The sequence below is a fragment of the Dryobates pubescens genome, chromosome 11 (genome assembly GCF_014839835.1).
Source record: "Dryobates pubescens isolate bDryPub1 chromosome 11, bDryPub1.pri, whole genome shotgun sequence".
Lineage (NCBI taxonomy): Eukaryota > Metazoa > Chordata > Aves > Piciformes > Picidae > Dryobates > Dryobates pubescens.
In genome coordinates, this window is record NC_071622.1 from 3,228,036 (window position 1) to 3,247,504 (window position 19,469).

At 49.9% G+C, this 19,469-nt stretch overlaps 1 protein-coding gene across 1 annotated transcript in view; it reads left to right on the forward strand.

Moving 5' to 3' along the window:
• TNNI3K (TNNI3 interacting kinase) overlaps positions 1 to 19,469 on the forward strand; it is a 78,574-nt gene that overhangs the window by 45,081 nt on the left and 14,024 nt on the right. The window contains exons 18-21 of the mRNA XM_054165034.1: positions 11,862 to 11,914; positions 12,813 to 12,865; positions 14,064 to 14,196; positions 18,383 to 18,492. Of these exons, the coding sequence (XP_054021009.1) occupies positions 11,862 to 11,914; positions 12,813 to 12,865; positions 14,064 to 14,196; positions 18,383 to 18,492 (349 nt within the window). The remainder of the gene's footprint in view (positions 1 to 11,861; positions 11,915 to 12,812; positions 12,866 to 14,063; positions 14,197 to 18,382; positions 18,493 to 19,469) is intronic.

The window sequence follows — 19,469 nt, forward strand, 5'->3', positions numbered from 1 at the left end:
TTCTCCGGGAAGGGGCAGACACTGAATGTGCTCTGCCTGGCTCCTGCCCCCGTGGCTGCAGCGCTGCAGAACTGCCTGCTGCTGTTAAAGCCTGGATGATCACACACTTCAGAGCCTTTTCTCCTCTCTTGCCTTCCATGGCTTCATGAAGAGAATGAGGCTTGGGCTCTGTGATTCCAACTGCGTGTGGCCTCAGTAGAAGACAATTAGTTTCTGATCTGCTGAACTCATTATTCACCTTCTGCCAGAGCAGAACAGATTTCCCTTGCTGTATTGCTCGAAACAGGGGCTTAAGAGTTCCTTTCTCAGCTGTGGTTTGCAGATTCCCAGGTGCTATGGAGGCAGTAGCAGAGGTTTTGAGTGGCACCTCCCAGGCCTGATTTCTGTGGGTTGTATTTTCTACCTTAGGAAAGACAAATGATGAAGTGTGGTGTTTGCTGGGGGTACCAGGCTGACAAAGCCCTTCCAGAGGCTGTCTCCTGCTCTCAGATACGTCCTCAGCACCAGGATAGCCCCCTCAGTGCTGCTTTGTCAGCAACACTTGCACACACCATGCACAGCAGGGGCTGCCTGAGCTCTCAGCTTCTCCCCAGAACCTGCCATGTGTATCATCAAGCTGGGTTTGTTTGAGGCACACAAGATCCTTGAGCTTCTGCTGAGCCTGGAGAAGGGGAGGCTCAGGGGAGACCTCATTGCTCTCTACAACTCCCTGAGGGGAGGTTGTAGCCAGGTGAGGGTTGGTCTCTTCTCCCAGGCAACCAGCACCAGAAAAAGAGGACACAGTCTCAAACTGTGCCAGGAGAGGTTTAGGCTGGAGGTGAGGAAGAAATTCTTCACAGAGAGATTGGCCATTGGGATGTGCTGCCCAGGGAGGTGGTGGAGTCCCCATCCCTGGAGGTGTTTAGGAAGAGCCTGGCTGAGGCACTTGGTGCCATGGTTGAGTAGTTTAGATGGTGTTGGGAGATAGGTTGGACTTGATGATCTCTGAGGTCTTTTCCCACCTGGTTAATTCTACTCCACTCTATTCTACTCCACTCTATTCTACTCCACTCTATTCTACTCCACTCTATTCTACTCCACTCTATTCTACTCCACTCTATTCTACTCCACTCTATTCTACTCCACTCTATTCTACTCCACTCTATTCTACTCCACTCTATTCTACTCCACTCTATTCTACTCCACTCTATTCTACTCTGTTCTGAAGCTCCACACACTTTATGCACGTTGTGAGATTGTGGTCATTTTTGCCCCATCTGACAGAGGTCCAATTTGAACCAAGGCCACAGAAAAGCCTGTGGGTTTGTATGATCCCTGTCCCCACAGGGTACAGCCTTTAAGAATCCCTCTGGTTGTGTTTGAATAACATTTTCATCTGACACTGGGGAGGGGGATGTCTCCAAACAACTCCACATGTCCTACTCAAATCACTTACCTATTTTGATGGATAGTATATAGGGGAGCCAAAAAAAATCAGGCTAAACATAACCTAAGAGTGCCATGGCTATGCTGGATGAACCCACCACACTTCTGTCATTTCATTTATCATCCCAGGGTTTGGGCTCAGCTGAAGCTAGAAACCTGGAGGCCAGTGATGTGTGGGAGTCCTGGTTGGGAGAGCTTCCCTATTTTTATCTCCCCCCCTCCTCCCCCCCCTACAATCTATTATCTGCTAAAATTTGTGTTCCTCACTTGCCTGTTCTTGCTCATATCTGTAGATCTCCTGCCTCTTTGTTGAGGCCATCACTATTGCTTTCATTTTCCATTCATCATGCAAGCCACTGCCAACTTTCTCGTTTCTTTTTGTTCACATCCTTTCTCGCTCTCCTGAGTGCTCAGGGATCAGCCAACACTGTGACCAGCACCATGGGAGGGCTGCTGTGGCCACGTCTGTGCACTTGGATCTTCCCACTTCCCCAGCCCTTCAGAAGCTGTGTGATGTGAAGGCAGAGTGCCTGCTGCATGGAAACCCTCACTGGAGGCTTTTGACCTAGCTAGAGGGTTCTGTGAATCTTTCCCCACAGCCCCAGTTTGTTTGAAACCCTGTGTCTGTGCTGCTGGTTTGCAGAAGCCTTGCTCTTGATTTGTTGCATGCAGCTGGTGTCTTTCTGCAACCAGAGCTGAAGCAATTCTCTGACTCTGTAAAAAGCCTGCCTGGCTCAGGTGGTGATGCTTCAACACTGCTGTCTGAAGCTTTCTGATGACACCACTGGACCCTGACTCATGGGTGACTTACTGGAAGGTGTCCAGAGAAGGGCAAGAAAGCTGGGGAGGGGTCTGGAGCACAGCCCTGGGAGGAGAGGCTGAGGGAGCTGGGGTTGCTTAGCCTGCAGAAGAGGAGGCTCAGAGGAGACCTTCTTGCTCTCTCCAGCTCCCTGAAGGGAGGTTGTAGCCAGGTGGGGGTTGGTCTCTTCTCCCAGGCAAGCAGCACCAGAACCAAGAGGACACAGTCTCAAGCTGTGCCAGGGGAGGTTTAGGCTGGAGGTGAGGAAGAAGTTCTTGCCAGCAAGAGAGGCTGGCCCTTGGGATGTGCTGCCCAGGGAGGTGGTGGAGTCCCCATCACTGGAGGTATTTGAGAAGAGCCTGGATGTGGCACTTGGTGCCATGGTTGAGTTGATTAGATGGTGTTGGGTGAGAGGTTGGACTCAATGATCTCAAAGGTCTTTTCCAACCTGGTTAATTCTCTTCTATCCTAACCTCCTCATCTCCCATAAGTGTGACAGCAGTGGAACAGCATCAGGCTGTTGCAGCCCAGCCCAGCTAAGTGCAGACAGAGGGAGATGTTCCAGCTCTTGTCATCTTTTCTGGTTGCATCTCCAGCAGATGTCTTCTCCCTGCAGCAAAACTCATTTGCATTCTGTGATAGTAACACAGTGGTTGACAAAGCCCCTCCTGAATTAGTGTGTAAAAAAAAAATGAAGGGTTTCTCATTTTCTCCTCCAAGAAGTGATGCTCAGCACACTTCAGCCTACTCCTGAGCTGCCTGGGAAAGTGCAGCTCATTGCTGAGCTGTGGCTCTGTTAGGATAAAAGACCAGCATGGGCACAGCCTGCAGAGTGCAATGGACCATAGCCCTGTGCAGGCCTGATCCTGCCTTGGGAGAAAAGGTGCTGGCAGCAGAGATTCTGCTGCCTGGCTCTTACTCCCCTAGCCCCCACCTTTGGTTTTACCTCCTTTGGGGCACATGGATCCTTATTGCTCTCTACAATTACCTGAAGGGAGGTTGTAGACAGGCAGAGGTTGGTCTCTTCTCCCAGGCAGCCAGTACCAGAACAAGAGGACACAGTCTCAGGCTGCACCAGGGGAGGTTTAGGTTGGCTGTTAGGAAGAAGTTCTATACAGAGAGAGTGATTGCCCATTGGAATGGGCTGCCTGGGGAGGTGGTGGAGTCACCATCATTGGAGGTGTTCAGGAGGAGACCTGATGGGGTGCTTGGTGCCATGGGTTAGTTGTTTGGGTGGTGTTGGATTGGTTGAGTGGTTGGACACAACGATCTTGAAGGTCTCTTCCAGCCTGGTCCATTCTATTCTATTCCCTGCTGATTGGGGTGACACAGGTCCCAGGATCCCAGCATGGTGGCAGTTGGGAGGGACCTCTGGAGATCATCCAGTACAACCCCACTGCTTAAGCAGGGGCAGCCACAGCAGCTTGCCCCAGGAGCACAATGGCCAGGAGGGTTTGGAATCTCTGCAGAGACTCCACAACCTCTCTGGGCAGCCTGCTCCAGGCCTCCAGCACCCTCACAACAAAAACATTTCTTCTCCTCTTCAGGTGGAACCTTCTGGGTTCCAGTTTGTGCCCACTGCCCTTTGTCCTGTGCCTGGGCACCACTGAGAAGAGTCTGGCCTCATCCTCTTGCCCCCCACAGCTGCTTTAGCTCTTGCTGAGCATTGCTCAGCTCCCCTCTGGGGCTGTTCTTCTGCAGGCTCAACAGCCCCAGGGCTCTCAGCCTTTCCTCCACACAGAGCTGCTCCAGGCCCCTCAGCATCTTTGTAGGCTCCCCTGGACTCTCTCCAGTAGTTCCCTGTCTCTCTTGAACTGGGCAGCCCAGATCTGGACTCAAAACTCCAGCTGTGACCTCACCAGGGCAGAGTAGAGGGAGAGGAGAACCTCCCTTGATCTGCTGGCCACAGTCTTCTCCAGTACCTTCTGAAGAATCCCAGTTCAAGATGCTTAGCACTGCATCCCTCAGTGCTGCTGAGTGACACTTGTGAGCTGCTCCTTCCAACCTGGGGCCGTGTGTGGCTGTGTTTGGAACGCAGGCGCTCGCTTCCTTGCTTCGCCTGCTGCTGGCTGTGCTTCATCTCGATCAAACAGAGCAACAAACAAAGGAAAATAATCAAAGCTGCAGTTTTGTTAATTCCTGATTTCTCTTCCTCACAAGCTTGCCTTCCCTGTTCCCATTCTGTGTCCTCACTACAAAGTCTCTCCCAGGAAAGCGAGATCCAGCGAGCATCTTCAAAGTTCGGAAGGAAAGCTCACATCTCCAGACGTCCCCCTGGCAGAATAATGAGTTCTGATCCCTTGCTACTGATCTGTCACAGTCAATGGATTTCACTGAGCCCTTGTAGAGAGACCAGAAATGAGTGTTAGCTCTCCTGCACGCCCAGCTCCCTCTTCACCCGCCATCCCTTTCCTTCTTCCAGCGGTCCCTGATGGGGAGCTGCCCACCCCCTGCCTTTGCACCAGCTGGGTTAAGACCACAAATTCAGGAGGCACACCTCCCACCAGCAGCCTGCTTCAGCCTCCATCACCTGGGGAAATCAGTTCTCAAGCAGTTGTTGGGTAATTTAAACCCTGCCTTCATCCCTCACAGCCTGCATTCCTGGAGCCTCTCTAGCCACCAGCCTGGCCAGACCATACCACGTCCTCTCCCCCAGGCACCCCATATCTCCCTGCCACATACAGGGAGCAGTGGGGTGCTGAGTTTCAGAGGAGGGCATAGCTGCCTCCATGGACCTTCCTAAGCCACCTGCCAGGGCAGCCCCATCTCGACCACATCCTCTGCCTTGAGTCCTAAACACAGCTGAGAAACCATCGCTCAGCTCAGCCCAGGGTGTTCCAGCTCAGTCACATCCTCTGTCTTGAAACTGGAGCAGGATAGATTTAGATTGGACATCAGGAGGCAGTGAGAGTGGTGAAATACTGGAACAGGTTGCCCAGAGATGTGGTTGAGGCCCCATCTCTGGAGACATTCAAGATAAGACTCGATGTAGCCCTGGGCAGCCTGATGTAGCTGGATGTGTCCCTGCTGTCTTTAGGGGGGTTGGACAGGATGACCTTTGAGGGTCCCTCCCACCCCAATGCAATCTGTGAGATTACTGCCCTGGCACTTTCAGCCTGCAGAACCAAGAGAGGTGCTGGTTCTTTGTTGTTGGGTAGCCAACCTCCTGCAGACCTGCTGGGGTTGGTGGGCATGAAGAGTCTTTCTCTCCCAGGTGCTGAGCACGGTGGTGAAAACTCATCAGCGCAGGGAGCAGGAGCACTTCAGTTCTCCCAGCTGTGTGCTGTTGGGGATGTCAGCATCATAGTAGAGTGGCACATGGGTTTGTTCACTCAGTGTGAAGAAGAGGAGCAGGAAATGAGAGCCTTTGAAAGGCATTTATGGCTCCAGAGAAGCAAAAGCCCATATGTGTATAAATATGCAGAGAGGTGTTTGCTCTGTGCTTGGGGGATGAGCAAATTCCCTACAGCCCCCTGTACTCTATTGCATAAAGAGCTGCTGGAGAGCTGAGAGGCTGGAGGAAAGAGGATGCTGGAAAGCTCTGCTTAATAGCATCACAGAATAGTTAACTTGGAAAGGGCCTCCAAGATCATCCAGTCCAAAACCTTCCCCAAAGCTGGACAGACTTCAAAATGAAATGTCAGAGTGAAGTCTAGTAACGGGACACAAAGCTGGCCTCAAGCCTCATCTCTGGCAGAGCACCTCACTTGATATGGCAAAACCTGCCAGGAGATTAGACTGAGCCCCTGACAGAACACAGAAAACATCTTGGACTAGACTCAATTTTGGTCATTTTGATTGACAGAGCTTCAAACCTTTTCTTCTCTATCCCCCTGCAAAGAAGTACTGCAGGAGGTAAAGGCCGCTGCCAGCAGCTTTGATTTTAAGTTCCACAGTCCAGTCCAGATCCATGGAACAGGGGCTGGTGTCAAGAGAAAGATAGATGGTCAAGATCAAGGTTTTGGAGAGGCTCTGACCATGTTTGCAGTCTCACAGTGCTCATGAAACCAGTAATGTCTCCTGCACACCAGGGAGAGGTAACCACAAATACCAGAGGGACTGAGCTGATGTGGGATTAAAGGGCAATGGAGACACCATCCCTGGAGGTGTACAAGAATCATAGAATCATAGAATTGTTAGGCTTGGAAGGGACCTCAAGGCTCAGCCAGTTCCAACCCCCTGCCATGGCCAGGGACACCTCACACCGCAGCAGGTTGCTCACAGCCACCTCCAGCCTGGCTGCAAACACCTCCAGGCAGGAGGCTTCCACCACCTCCCTGGGCAGCCTGTGCCAGGCTCTCACCACCCTCATGGGCAACAACTTCTTCCTCACATCCAATCTCAATCTCCCCATTTCTAGTTCTGCTCCAACCCCCCCAGTCCTATCACTCCCTGACACCCTCAAAAGTCCCTCCCCAGCTTTCTTGGAGCCCCCTGCAGATCCTGGAAGGCCACAATGAGGTCTCCTGGGAGCCTTCTCCTCTCCAGACTGCACAGCCCCAACTCCCTCAGTCTGTCCTCAGACATGTGGACATGGCACTGTGGGACATGGTTTAGTGGCCACAGTGGTTTTAGACTGCAACTCAATGACCTTGGAGGTCTTTTCCAACCAAAACAATTCTATGATTCTGTGACTGGGGTGGGGGGAAGGCATCTGTCCCTTTTTGCCATCCTTCTCATTCCTTTTTTTTTTGGTCCATTAGGGCCTGGGCACACACAAAATAAGATTCCAGGAGAAAGTGTAGCTAATAAAGCCCCAATTATAGCCCCACCAGGGCTTGGCTCCACAGCACATCGACAGGCACAGCGCACAAAGCTATCTCAGTTTGTAGCCCTTTCGTGAGATAAGAGACTTGGCAACAAGGAGGAATTATCTCCTCCAGCATTTGCAGCGCTTCCTAACAGTTTGCTCTTCTCGGTGCTTCTGGCCAAGTGAGCATAATCCGAATTCTCTCTCCGGCACGAACATGAGCATGTCCGCCGCGAGGAGCCGCGCCAAGGGGCATTCATCCCCGTCCGGAGAGCCCCAGGGTGGTGGAACGCTCCGAGAGGATGTGCTGCCAGCTGGTGCGCTGCATCCCCATCTAGTGACCCCTCCGAGCATAACCTCCCAGCTGCACGGCCGAAACTTCCCTGCTCTGTCCCGGAATCGCGCAGCGTTAGGGCTTGGGAGGGATCTCATCCAGCCTAAGCCCCCTGCCGGGGCAGGATCACCTAGAGCAGGTCACACTGCAAAGCACCCAGGCAGGTTCTGAGTGTCTCCACAGACAGAGACTCCACTACCTCTCTGGGGCAGCCTGCTCCAGTGTTCTGCCTCTCTCTCAGTGAAAAAGTTTTCCCTTGTGTTCACATGGAAACACATTGCTTCATTTGGTTGGGTTGGGTTTGGCTGATTTGGTCAGATTGGGTTTGGTTTGGTTAGATTTGGTTGGGTTGGGTTTTGGTGTGCAGCTCTCCATTTGGCTGGTTTGGTTGGGTTGGGTTTGGTTGGGTTGCATTTGGTTGGGTTTGGTTTGGCTGCTTTGTTCTAATTGGGTTTGATTTGGTTGGGTTTGGTTTGGTTAGATTTGGTTGGGTTGTGATTTTGGTGTGCAGCTCTCCATTGGGCTGGGCTGGTTGATTTGTTTGGAATAGGTTTGGTTAGATTTGATTTGGTTAGATTTGGGTGGGTTTGGGTAGATTTGGTGGGGTTGTATTTTTGGTGTGCAGCTCTCCATTTGTTTGGGTTGGGTTTGTTTGGCTTAGGTTTGACTTAGTTTGGGTTGGTTGTTTTGGATTGGGTTGGGTTTGCTTAGGTTTGACTTGGTTTGGTTGGTTGGGTTGGGTTAGATTTGGTGGGGTTGTGTTTTTGGTGTGCAGCTCTCCATTTGTTTGGGTTGGTTTGGTTGATTTGTTTGGGTTGGGTTGGTTGGTTTGGATTGGGTTTGGTTAGATTTGGTGGGGTTGTATTTTTGGTGTGCAGCTCTCCATTTGTTTGGGTTGGGTTTGGTTGGCTTAGGTTTGACTTAGTTTGGGTTGGTTGGTTTGGATTGGGTTGGGTTTGGTTAGATTTGGTGGGGTTGTATTTTTGGTGTGCAGCTCTCCATTTGTTTGGGTTGGTTTGGTTGATTTGTTTGGGTTGGGTTTGTTTGGCTTAGGTTTGACTTAGTTTGGGGTTGGTTGGTTTGGATTGGGTTGGGTTGGGTTAGATTTGGTGGGGTTGTATTTTTGGTGTGCAGCTCTCCATTTGTTTGGGTTGGGTTGGTTGATTTGTTTGGGTTGGGTTTTGTTGGCTTAGGTTTGACTTAGTTTGGGTTGGGCTGGTTGGGTTGGGTTAGATTTGGTTGGGCTGTGGCTTGGGTTTGCAGCTCTCCTGCCTAGCTGCTCCTAAGACAACCCTGTTATAAACTGGGTAAGAGATGTTTGCAGTCCTGTGGCCAAACCTTTTTGGTAGTTGTCCTCTTCACACCTGGAAGCTTATTCTTTTAAGTCCTGTGGTGAGCAGGAAGGCCACAGACCCGGGGTGAGATTTCCTGCCACAGCCCTCACTGCCTTGGAACAAATGGTATGTAAATAAAGCTGCATGTTCTTCACATTACCTTCACTCAGTGGGTTTGAACCACCACACAAATCTCACAATTCACCTCCCTGGTTCTAGTAGTTTTAGGACAAATCCAGTAGATGCAACTTTAAGCCTTCAAACGTCTCTGCTGACAGCCTAGGGTAAAGTTCTGGCTCCCTGAGCCTCTCCATCCCCTGCAGCCTGCAGTTGCCATGGTTTCCAAGATTCCCCAGGAATCACAACGCTTTAATAAGTGTCAGTACAAGTAATTATCTCTGATAAATGATTGCTCTCATCTCTGGATGCCCTGGCAGAGATTGCCCCAGACATCTGCTGACCAAACAAGAATTTCCCTCTGTTTATTCCTTTCTCTCTCACTCCAGAAACTATCTGGGGCAAAGATTTATGTGGAAATAAAACCCTAGCATAAATGTCTCCAGTGGAGATCTCATTTCCCTGGGATCTCTCACTGCAGTGCAGTAGGAAGGGGTGAATGTGAGCCTCAGCCTTCAGCCCTGCATGGCAGCCTGGGGCATTGCCCATGGGCAGCTTGGGATGAGCAGAAGCAAGGACAACTCAGCCTCACAGCCCTCACATGGGATCTCCAGCGTTCCCATCAGCAAGATCCTTCCTGGGCAAACCACCACTCTGGCCATGGGCAGCACAGGCTTTGCCCTTCACAGGACAGCAGCCATCACCTCTGACCCTTCCTTGGTTGCCCTCACCAGTCTCCAGAGATGTTGATTTAGAATCATAGAATTGTTTTGCTTGGAAACAACCATCCCTGGAGGTGTTCAAAAAGGGATTGGATGTGGCACTTGGAGCCATGGTTTAGCTGTCAGGAGGTGTTAGGTAGGCATTGGGTGATAGGTTGGACTTGATGATCTCTGAGGTCTTTTCCAACCTGGTTGATTCTATGATTCTGTGAAGAGACCTCCAATATCATGAAGTCCAATCCTTACCCCAGCACTGCCAGGTCACCACTAAACCATGGCCCTCAGCACCACGTCTCCAAGGCTTTGAAACTCCTCCAGGCATGGGGACTCCACCACTGCACTGGGCAGCCTGGGCCCTGAAGGGGAAGAAATTGTTTCTCATATCCAACCTAAACCTCCCCTGGTGTAGCTTGAGGCCATGTCCTCTTGTCTTCTCACTTGTTCTCTGGGAGAAGAGACCAAGCCCCACCTGGCACCAACCTCTTCTCAGGGAGTTGTAGAGAATCAGAAGGTCTTTCTTCAGCCTCCTCCCCTCCAGACTGAACACCCCCAGTTCCCTCAGCTCCTCCTCACCATATCTGTTCCCCAGACCCTTCCCCATGTTCATCACTGTTCTCTGGACCTGCACCAGCCCCTCAATGTCCTTCTTGGAATGAGGGGCCCAAAACTGAAGCCAGTACTCAAGATGTGGCCTCACCAGTGCCCAGTCCAGGGGGATAATCCCTGCCCTGGCCCTGCTGATCACTCTATTGCTGATCCAAGCCAGGGGGTTAGTGACCTTCTCAGCCCCCTGGGCATACACTGGCTCATCTTCAGCCAGCTGCTGACCAGCACCCCAGGAATTACCATTGTGTCATCATTTTTTTTACCCCCCCCCCAGCTTAATGGATTTCTCTCTGCTTCTGGTGGTGTCCAGTCCATTCTGTATGGACTCTCCAGATCTGTGTTCCTACTCTTCCATAAATCAGGAAGCACCACCATGGATTTACATCAATATGAGCCTTATAAGAGAAGGAAAGACATCAGTCCATGTCACCTAATTCAAAGCCCATGGCTGTGTTTCTATCCAAACATCATCTCTTTCTCCTCCTCCTCACTGCAGGGCACACACTGAATGAAGCTGTGACACATGAGCTGTAGCTAATTGCAGACATTGGTTTGCTCTAGAATTGATTAGGAGCTGACATTCCCATGGATGAAGCTGTTGGCTCTGCCTTCTTGGGATTAATGTGGGCTTTCTGACAGTGGCATGGGATGGGATGGGATGGGATGGGATGGGATAGAATAGAATAGAATAGAATAGAATAGAATAGAATAGAATAGAATAGAATAGAATAGAATAGAATAGAATAGAATCAACCAGGTTGGAAGAGACCTTCAATAGAATAGAATAGAATTGAATTAACCAGGTTAGAAAAGACCTGAGAGATCATCAAGTCCAACGTCTCACCCAACACCATCTAAGCAACTCAACCATGGCACCAAGTGCCACATCCAGGCTCTTTTTAAGCACTTCCAGTGATGGTGACTCCACCACCTCCCTGGGCAGCACATCCCAATGGCCAATATCTCTTTCTATGAAGAATTTCTTCCTCACCTCCAGCCTAAACCTCTTGAGACTGTGTCCTCTTGTTCTGGTGCTGGGTGCCTGGGAGAAGAGACCAACCCCCACCTGGCTACAACCTCCCTTCAGGGAGTTGGAGAGAGCAAGAAGGTCTCCCCTGAGCCTCCTCTTCTGCAGGCTAAGCAACCCCAGCTCCCTCAGCCTCTCCTCCCAGGGCTGTGCTCCAGACCCCTCCCCAGCTTTCTTGCCCTTCTCTGGGCACCTTCCAGCAGCTCAACATCTTTCCTAACCTGAGGAGCCCAGAACTGGACACAGGACTCAAGGTGTGGCCTGAGCAGTGCTGAGCACAGGGCACAATGACTTCCCTGCTCCTGCTGGCCACACTGTTCCTGCTGCAGGCCAGGATGCCATTGGCCTTCTTGGCCACCTGCTGGCTCATGTTCAGCCTATTATCAACCAGTAAATAAATATGAGATGTAGCTCACAGGGGTTTATCTGAAGGCATTGCTCTACTTAAGCAGATGATTTGAGCTCCTCAGGAGTTTAGCTAGGAACCAAAACCCCCAAACTTTTCACCAGCAAGGTAAGGAGAAAGTTCTTCCCAGAGAGAGTTGTTGGCCATTGGAATGTGCTGCCGAGGGAGGTGGTGGAGTCACCATCCCTGGAGGTATTCAAGAGGGGATTGGATGTGGCACTTGGTGCCATGGTTGAGTAGTCATGAGGTGTTGGGTGACAGGTTGGACTTGATGATCTTTGAGGTCTTTTCCAGCCTTATTGATTCTATGATTTATGACACTGTTTTCTCCCTCCCCCCAGTCACAATATTCTCCTGTATGAGGATGGCCATGCAGTTGTTGCTGATTTTGGAGGTAAGGAGGATTTCTGTGAAACATCTACAAATGAGCCTTAAATTCTCTGTTACTAAAGAAGAAACTGCTGAGGGGGTTGCTCTTCATTTTGTTGTTATGGGAGGAGACAAAAGCTGTTAGGGATAAGAATATCCCTGGGGTTTGGGGTTTTTTCTCACCTAAATGAGCTGGTGTTGTGGAGAACCCTTTGGTTAACCTGAGAAGGAAGCAGGCAGGATTCAGAAACCTCATGGTCTGGGCACATCTCTTAAGGGGGCCTACAAGAAAGCTGGGGAGGGACTTTTGAGGGTGTCAGGGCGTGATAGGGCTGGGGGGATGGAGCAAAACTAGAAATGGGGAGATTGAGATTGGATGTGAGGAAGAAGTTGTTCCCCATGAGGGTGGTGAGAGCCTGGCACAGGTTGCCCAGGGAGGTGGTGGCAGCCTCCTGCCTGGAGGTGTTTGCAGCCAGGCTGGAGGTGGCTGTGAGCAACCTGCTGCAGTGTGAGGTGTCCCTGGCCATGGCAGGGGGTTGGGACTGGCTGAGCCTTGAGGTCCCTTCCAACCCTATTGTCAATGCTATGATTCTATGAAGAGTGATTACCATGAGGACAAAGCCAGGCTCTTCTCAGAGATGTCCAAGGACAGGACAAGGGGCAGGGGGTGCAAGCTGCAGCATAGGAGGCTCCATGTGAACACAAGGGAAAACTTTATCACTGAGAGGGAGGCAGAACACTGGAGCAGGCTGCCCAGAGAGGTAATGGAGTCTCTGTCTGTGGAGACATTCAGAACCTGCCTGGATGCTTTGCAGTGTGACCTGCTCTAGGTGAGCCTGCCCCGGCAGGGGGGTTAGACTGGATGATCTGGTGAGATCTGTGTTGCTTGGACAGACAGCTGGTTTCTGTTCTCTGTGTTTCAGAATCCAGGTTTTTGCAGTCCCTGGATGAGGACAACATGACAAAACAGCCTGGGGTTTGTTCCTTGCTTTGTTTCACCTCATTACCACAACACATCTAGGCAAGCTCGGGTTAGGAGGGAATGGCATTAGAAAGGTTTAGTTGGAACAATGAAGTGGTGCAGGATTTTCTCTCTCCTAACAGTTCCTGGGGAGTTAGTCTGTTTCCTTTAAGCCTCATTAATAGCAGAGATGTTGTGAAGGTATAATATCTGCCACAGGAAAACAATGCTTGCCAGCCCCAAATCCTCCCTAAAGTGTCGTTATTTTAACCCTTCTCCACACACACTGCTCTGGTGGTCAGAGCTTTGATCAGTCTGGGTATGAGGGGCTGAGCCAGCCACCACCCTGGTGCTGTGAGGTGTAAGGTCTTGATGGTGGGACCTGGATGAACATCTTCCTGGCAAATGCAGCAGTTACTGTATGGAGCAGTGACAGTAAGGAAATAACAGAGGAAAACAAGCACACAAATGCAGGAAAGGCTGCACACAGGAGGAAGGGGATGAGAAGCTTTGGTGGATGAGAAGCTCAACAGGAGCCAGCAGTGTGCACTTGCAGCCCAGAAAGCAAATCACAGCCTGGGCTGCAGCAAGAGAAGCAGAACCAGCAGGGCCAGGGAGGGGATTCTGCCCCTCTGCTCCACTCTGCTGAGACCACAGCTGCAGCTCTGGGTCCAGTTCTGGAGCCTCTATTACAGGAAGGATCTGGAGGTGCTGGAAGGTGTCCAGAGAAAGGCCACGAGGAGGAGCAGAGGACTGGAGCTGCTCTGCTGTGAGCACAGACTGAGGGAGTTGGGGCTGTTCAGTCTGGAGAAGAGAAGGCTCCCAGGAGACCTCATTGTGGCCTTCCAGGATCTGAGGGGGGCCACATGAAAGCTGGGGAGGGACTTTTGAGGGTGTCAGGGAATGATAGGACTGGGGGGAATGGAACAAAACTAGGAATGGGTAGATTCAGACTGGATGTTAGGAAGTTGTTCCCCATGAGGGTGGTGAGAGCCTGGCACAGGCTGCCCAGGGAGGTGGTGGCAGCCTCCTGCCTGGAGGTGTTTGCAGCCAGGCTGGAGGTGGCTGTGAGCAACCTGCTGTAGTGTGAGGTGTCCCTGGCCATGGCGGGGGGGTTGGGACTGCCTGATCCTTGAGGTCCCTTCCAGCCCTGACAATTCAGTGGTTCTAAGTGGACAGTGCTGATGTCCTGCTGGTGTCCCCTGCCTTGCAGAACCTCCGCTGGATGGCCCCGGAGGTGTTCACCCAGAGCACCAGGTACACCGTGAAGGCTGACGTCTTCAGCTATGCTCTGTGCCTCTGGGAGCTGCTGACTGGGGAGATTCCCTTTGCTCACCTGAAGCCAGGTAAGATGCTCCCTGAATGTTAAACTGGGGACTTATTTCTGTATCCCAAGATGCCCCACCCTCTCCACAGTCATGCAAGACCTTGCCATGGGCTGCTCTCCTCACACAACTGGCAGCTTCTGCAGGGCTGCACTTTAACAGGAGGTTGTCTTGCTGTACATCCAGACACAGCTACCTTAGCCACTACAAGCAGCCATGAGGCCACAGGCTCTTTAGGACAAGAAGAAGTGGCCTCAGCTTGAATTCTATAAACCAGAGATAAGAAGATGGGATGGGATGGGATGGGATGGGATGGGATGGGATGGGATGGGATGGGATGGGATGGGATGGGATGGGATGGGATGGACTGGAATAGGATAGGATAGGATAGGATAGGATAGGATAGGATAGGATAGGATAGAATGGAATAGAATAGAATAGAATAGAATAGAATAGGATAGGATAGGATAGGATAGGATGGAATGGAATAGGATAGGATAGGATAGGATAGGATAGGATAGGATGGAATGGAATGGAATGGAATGGAATGGAATGGAATGGAATTGGATGGAATGGGATAGGATAGGATAGGATAGGATGGAATGGAATGGAATAGAATAGAATAAGATGGAATAGGATAGGATAGGATAGGATAGGATAGGATAGGATAGGATAGGATAGGATAGGATAGGATAAAATGGAATGGAATAGAATAGAATAAGATGGAATAGAATAGGATGGAATGGAATAGGATAGGATAGGATAGGATAGGATAGGATAGGATAGGATAGGATAGGATAAAATGGAATGGAATAGAATAGAATAAGATGGAATAGAATAGGATGGAATGGAATAGGATAGGATAGGATAGGATAGGATAGGATAGGATAGGATAGGATAGGATAGGATAGGATAGGATAGGATAGGATAGGATAGGATAGGATAGGATAGGGCAGGGTATTAACCAGGTTGGAAAAGACCTCAGAGATCATCGAGTCCAACCTCTCACCCAACACCATCTAATCAACTAAACCATGGCACCAAGTGCCTCATCCAGGCTCTTCTTGAACACTTCCAGTGACAGTGACTCCACCACCTCCCTGGGCAGCACACCCCAATGGCCAATCACTCTCTCTCCTAACCTGAGGAGCCCAGAACTGGGCACAGGACTCAAGGTGTGGCCTAAGCAGTGCTGAGTCCAGGGGCAGAACGACCTCCTTGCTCCTGTTAGTGCAGGCCACTACTGAGGGCTGCCACAACATTGCCCTGATTGGGATTTATCCCTCTAGTGGATCCAAGCCCATGGTTAATTCCTCCCATTCCCTTCAAGCAAAACGTTGCCAGGCCAAAATAAATGCCTCTGGATTTCATATCAAAAGCTAAATAAAACCCTTTTGTTTGTCTGACACTTCAAATTGATGTGATCAGAGCATGGGGGCTATGCAGAGAGCTGCAAGATTGCAGCCAGGAGATTGGAACAAGGATGGGCTCATTTTTTTCCCCCACCATATCCACCTCTCATCACAGCATTCGTTGTGAGAACAGATTTGTTTCAGCCATTGTCTGCCCTCGTTGCAGCTTTTGTCTGCATAACAATGGTTCAGAAGCTCAATATCAGATAAATCCTGGGATATTGGAGCTCTGTGTGTCTACAGGAGGGGCAAACTGATTTTTCTTCCTTAAGTTCCTCAGGAAGGGGAGATGTACCAAGGAATGGTTTTACAAGCCTAATGAATGGAATGGAATGGAATGGAATGGAATGGAATGGAATGGAATGGAATGGAATGGAATGGAATGGAATGGAATAGAATAGAATAGAATAGAATAGAATAGAATAGAATAGAACAGAACAGAACAGGATAGGACAGGACAGGATAGGAATGGAATGAAATGGAATGGAATGGAAAGGAATAGAATAGAATAGAATAGAATAGAGTAGAATAGAATAGAATAGGACAGGATAGGACTGGAATGGAGTAGAATAGAATAGAATAGAATAGAATAGAATAGAATAGAATAGAATAGAATAGAATAGAATAGAATAGAATAGAATAGAATAGAATGAAATGGAATGGAATGGAATGAAATGGAATAGGATGGAATGGAATTGGAATGGACTGGAATAGAATAGAATAGAATAGGAAAGGAAAGGAATGGAATGGAATAGGATAGGATAGGATAGGATAGGATAGGATAGGATAGGATAGGATAGGATAGGATAGGATAGGATAGGATAGGATAGGATAGGATAGGATAGGATAGGATAGAATGAAATTGGAATGGAATAGGATAGGATAGAATAGAATGGAATTGGAATGAAATAGGACAGAATGGAATGGCATAGAATGGCAGAGAATGGCATAGAATGGCATAGAATAGAATAGAATAGAATAGAATAGAATAGAATAGAATAGAATAGAATAGAATAGAATAGAATAGAATAGAATAGAAAAGGAATGGAGTAGGATAGGATAGAATGGAATGGAATAGGATAGAATGGAATTGGAATGGAATAGGATAGGATAGGATAGAATGGAATTGGAATGGAATAGGATAGGATAGAATAGAATGGAATTGGAATGAAATAGGATGGAATGGAATGGAATGGAATGGAATAGAATAGAATAGAATAGAATAGAATAGAATAGAATAGAATAGAATAGAATAGAATAGAATAGAATAGAATAGAATAGAAATGGGATAGGATAGGATAGGATAGGATAGGATAGGATAGGATAGGATAGGATAGGATAGGATAGGATAGGATAGGATAGGATAGGATAGACCAGGTTGGAAGAGACCTTCAAGATCATCACATCCAACCCATGGTTTTGAAGGTCTCTTCCAACCTGGTTCATTAATGCCAACACAGGAGAAGCAAAAGGCCTAAAAACTGAGTGCCTTGTCCCTGTCCCTAGGCCTGGGGAAGGGATTTGGAGCTGTGTGGCTCTGCAGTGAGTGGTGTGTGTGATGGTGGTGGGATAGCTCTGTGCTGCTTGCCGGAGGCACAGAATCACAGAACCATGGAATTGCTTTGGTTGGAAAAGACCTCTGAGAGCACTGAGTCCAACCATCAACCTAACACACACCATGGCCATTAAACCATGGGCACTCACTGATAAACACCAGTAAAACACTGCTTCATGTTACAGGTTGGAGCCAGGTGGGGGCTGGTCTCTTCTCCCAGGCAAGCAGCAGCAGAACAAGAGGACACAGTCTCAAGCTGTGCCAGGGGAGGTTTAGGCTGGAGGTGATGAAGAAATTCTTCCCAGCAAGAGAGATTGGCCATTGGGATGTGCTGCCCAGGGAGGTGGTGGAGTCCCCATCCCTGGAGGTGTTTAGGAAGAGCCTGGATGAGGCACTTGGTGCCATGGTTGAGTTGATCAGATGGTGCTGGGTGAGAGGTTGGACTTGATGATCTCAAAGGTCTCTTCCAACCTGGTTTATGCTATGCTATGCTATTCTATTCTATTCTACTCTACTCTATTCTACTCTATTCAATTCTATTCTATTCTACTCTATTCTATTCCATTCTATTCTATTCTACTCTATTCTATTCTACTCTACTCTATTCTATTCTACTCTACTCTATTCCATTCTATTCTATTCTACTCTACTCCTATTCTATTCTACTCTGTTCTATTCTATTCCAACAAAAAGGTCACTCACTGGATTTTTGCTGGGAGATACAGATAAAATGAGGGTTTTCCCTTAGCTGTAAGAGAACTGGCCATGGGATATTTTAAGAGCTGTGAGCCCATGCCAATTTATCTGCAGCTGGAGTGTTCAAGAAAGGCTTGGATGTGGCACTTGAGGCCTCAGGTTACTTAGTCATGAGGTGTTAGGTGTTAGGACTTGATGATCTCTGAGGTCTTTTCCAACCTGGTTGATTCTGTGATTCTAAACCTGTCACTTGGTCTCAATAAGGAAGACATTGAATTTATTGTTAAGTGATTTGAAGGCTAACTCATGTTTTTCCCTCCCAAAGGCTTTCTTTCTCAGGCTGGGTTGCCTTCCCCTGTGCTCAGCGTTAGCAGCGATGTGTTGTCATTCAGAGCTGCCTTAGCTGTCTTTGCACAGAGGGTGGAGGGAGAACCTCTTTAGGCTCCAGGCTCAGCATGCCTGCCCCTGCTGAGGTGTCTGCAGTGGAGAAGGGGCTGCTTTCCTGGGCCCTCTGGGGCACTGACAGCTGTCTGTTGGGTTGCAGCGGCGGCGGCTGCAGACATGGCGTACCACCACGTCCGCCCACCCATCGGCTACTCCATCCCCAAGCCCATCTCTGCCCTGCTGATCAGGGGGTGGAATGCCTGTCCAGAGGTGAGTGCCCCCACTGTGGTGGGTTGAAATTCCCCCCACCCCCTTCCCCCCCCAGCATTAACTTTGCCAGACCAGCTGGCCGGGGTCAGAGTGGCTGGAGAGCAGCCAGGCAGAAAGGGACCTGGGGGTAGTGGTTGACAGTAGGCTGAACATGAGCCTGCAGTGTGCCCAGGTGGCCAAGAAGGCCAATGGCATCCTGGCCTGCAGCAGGAAGTGTGGCCAGCAGGAGCAGGGAGGTCATTCTGCCCTGTGCTCAGCACTGCTGAGGCCACACCTTGAGTCCTGTGTCCAGTTCTGGGCTCCTCAGGTTAGGAAAGATGTTGAGCTGCTGGAAGGTGTCCAGAGAAGGGCAAGAAAGCTGGGGAGGGGTCTGGAGCACAGCCCTGGGAGGAGAGGCTGAGGGAGCTGGGGTTGCTTAGCCTGCAGAAGAGGAGGCTCAGGGGAGACCTTCTTGCTGTCTGTAACTCGCTGAAGGGAGGTTGTAGCCAGGTGGGGGTTGGTCTCTTCTCCCAGGCAAGCAGCACCAGAACAAGAGGACACAGTCTCAAGCTGTGCCAGGGGAGGTTTAGGCTGGAAGTGAGGCAGAAATTCTTCCCAGCAAGAGAGATTGGCCATTGGGATGTGCTGCCCAGGGAGGTGGTGGAGTCCCCATCCCTGGAGGTGTTTAGGAAGAGCCTGGCTGAGGCACTTGGAGCCATGGTTGAGTTGTCAGGAGGTGTTGGGTGGTAGATTGGACTTGATGATCTTTGAGGTCTTTTCCAACCTGGCTGCTTTTATCATTCTGTTCGCTCCCCTGTGCAGCCTTTGTCCAAGCACAGACTGTGCCCAGCCTCCCTGGGCTGCAGAGCTCAGGTGAGATCTGAGCCTCTGTTGTCTTGGCTGCAGGCAGTGTGTGGCTGTGAGGAGGATGTTCAGCTGTGAGATGAGAGCGTTCAAGGGTGGCTTTTGGTAGCTGTGCCGCACCAAGGATCAGCAGA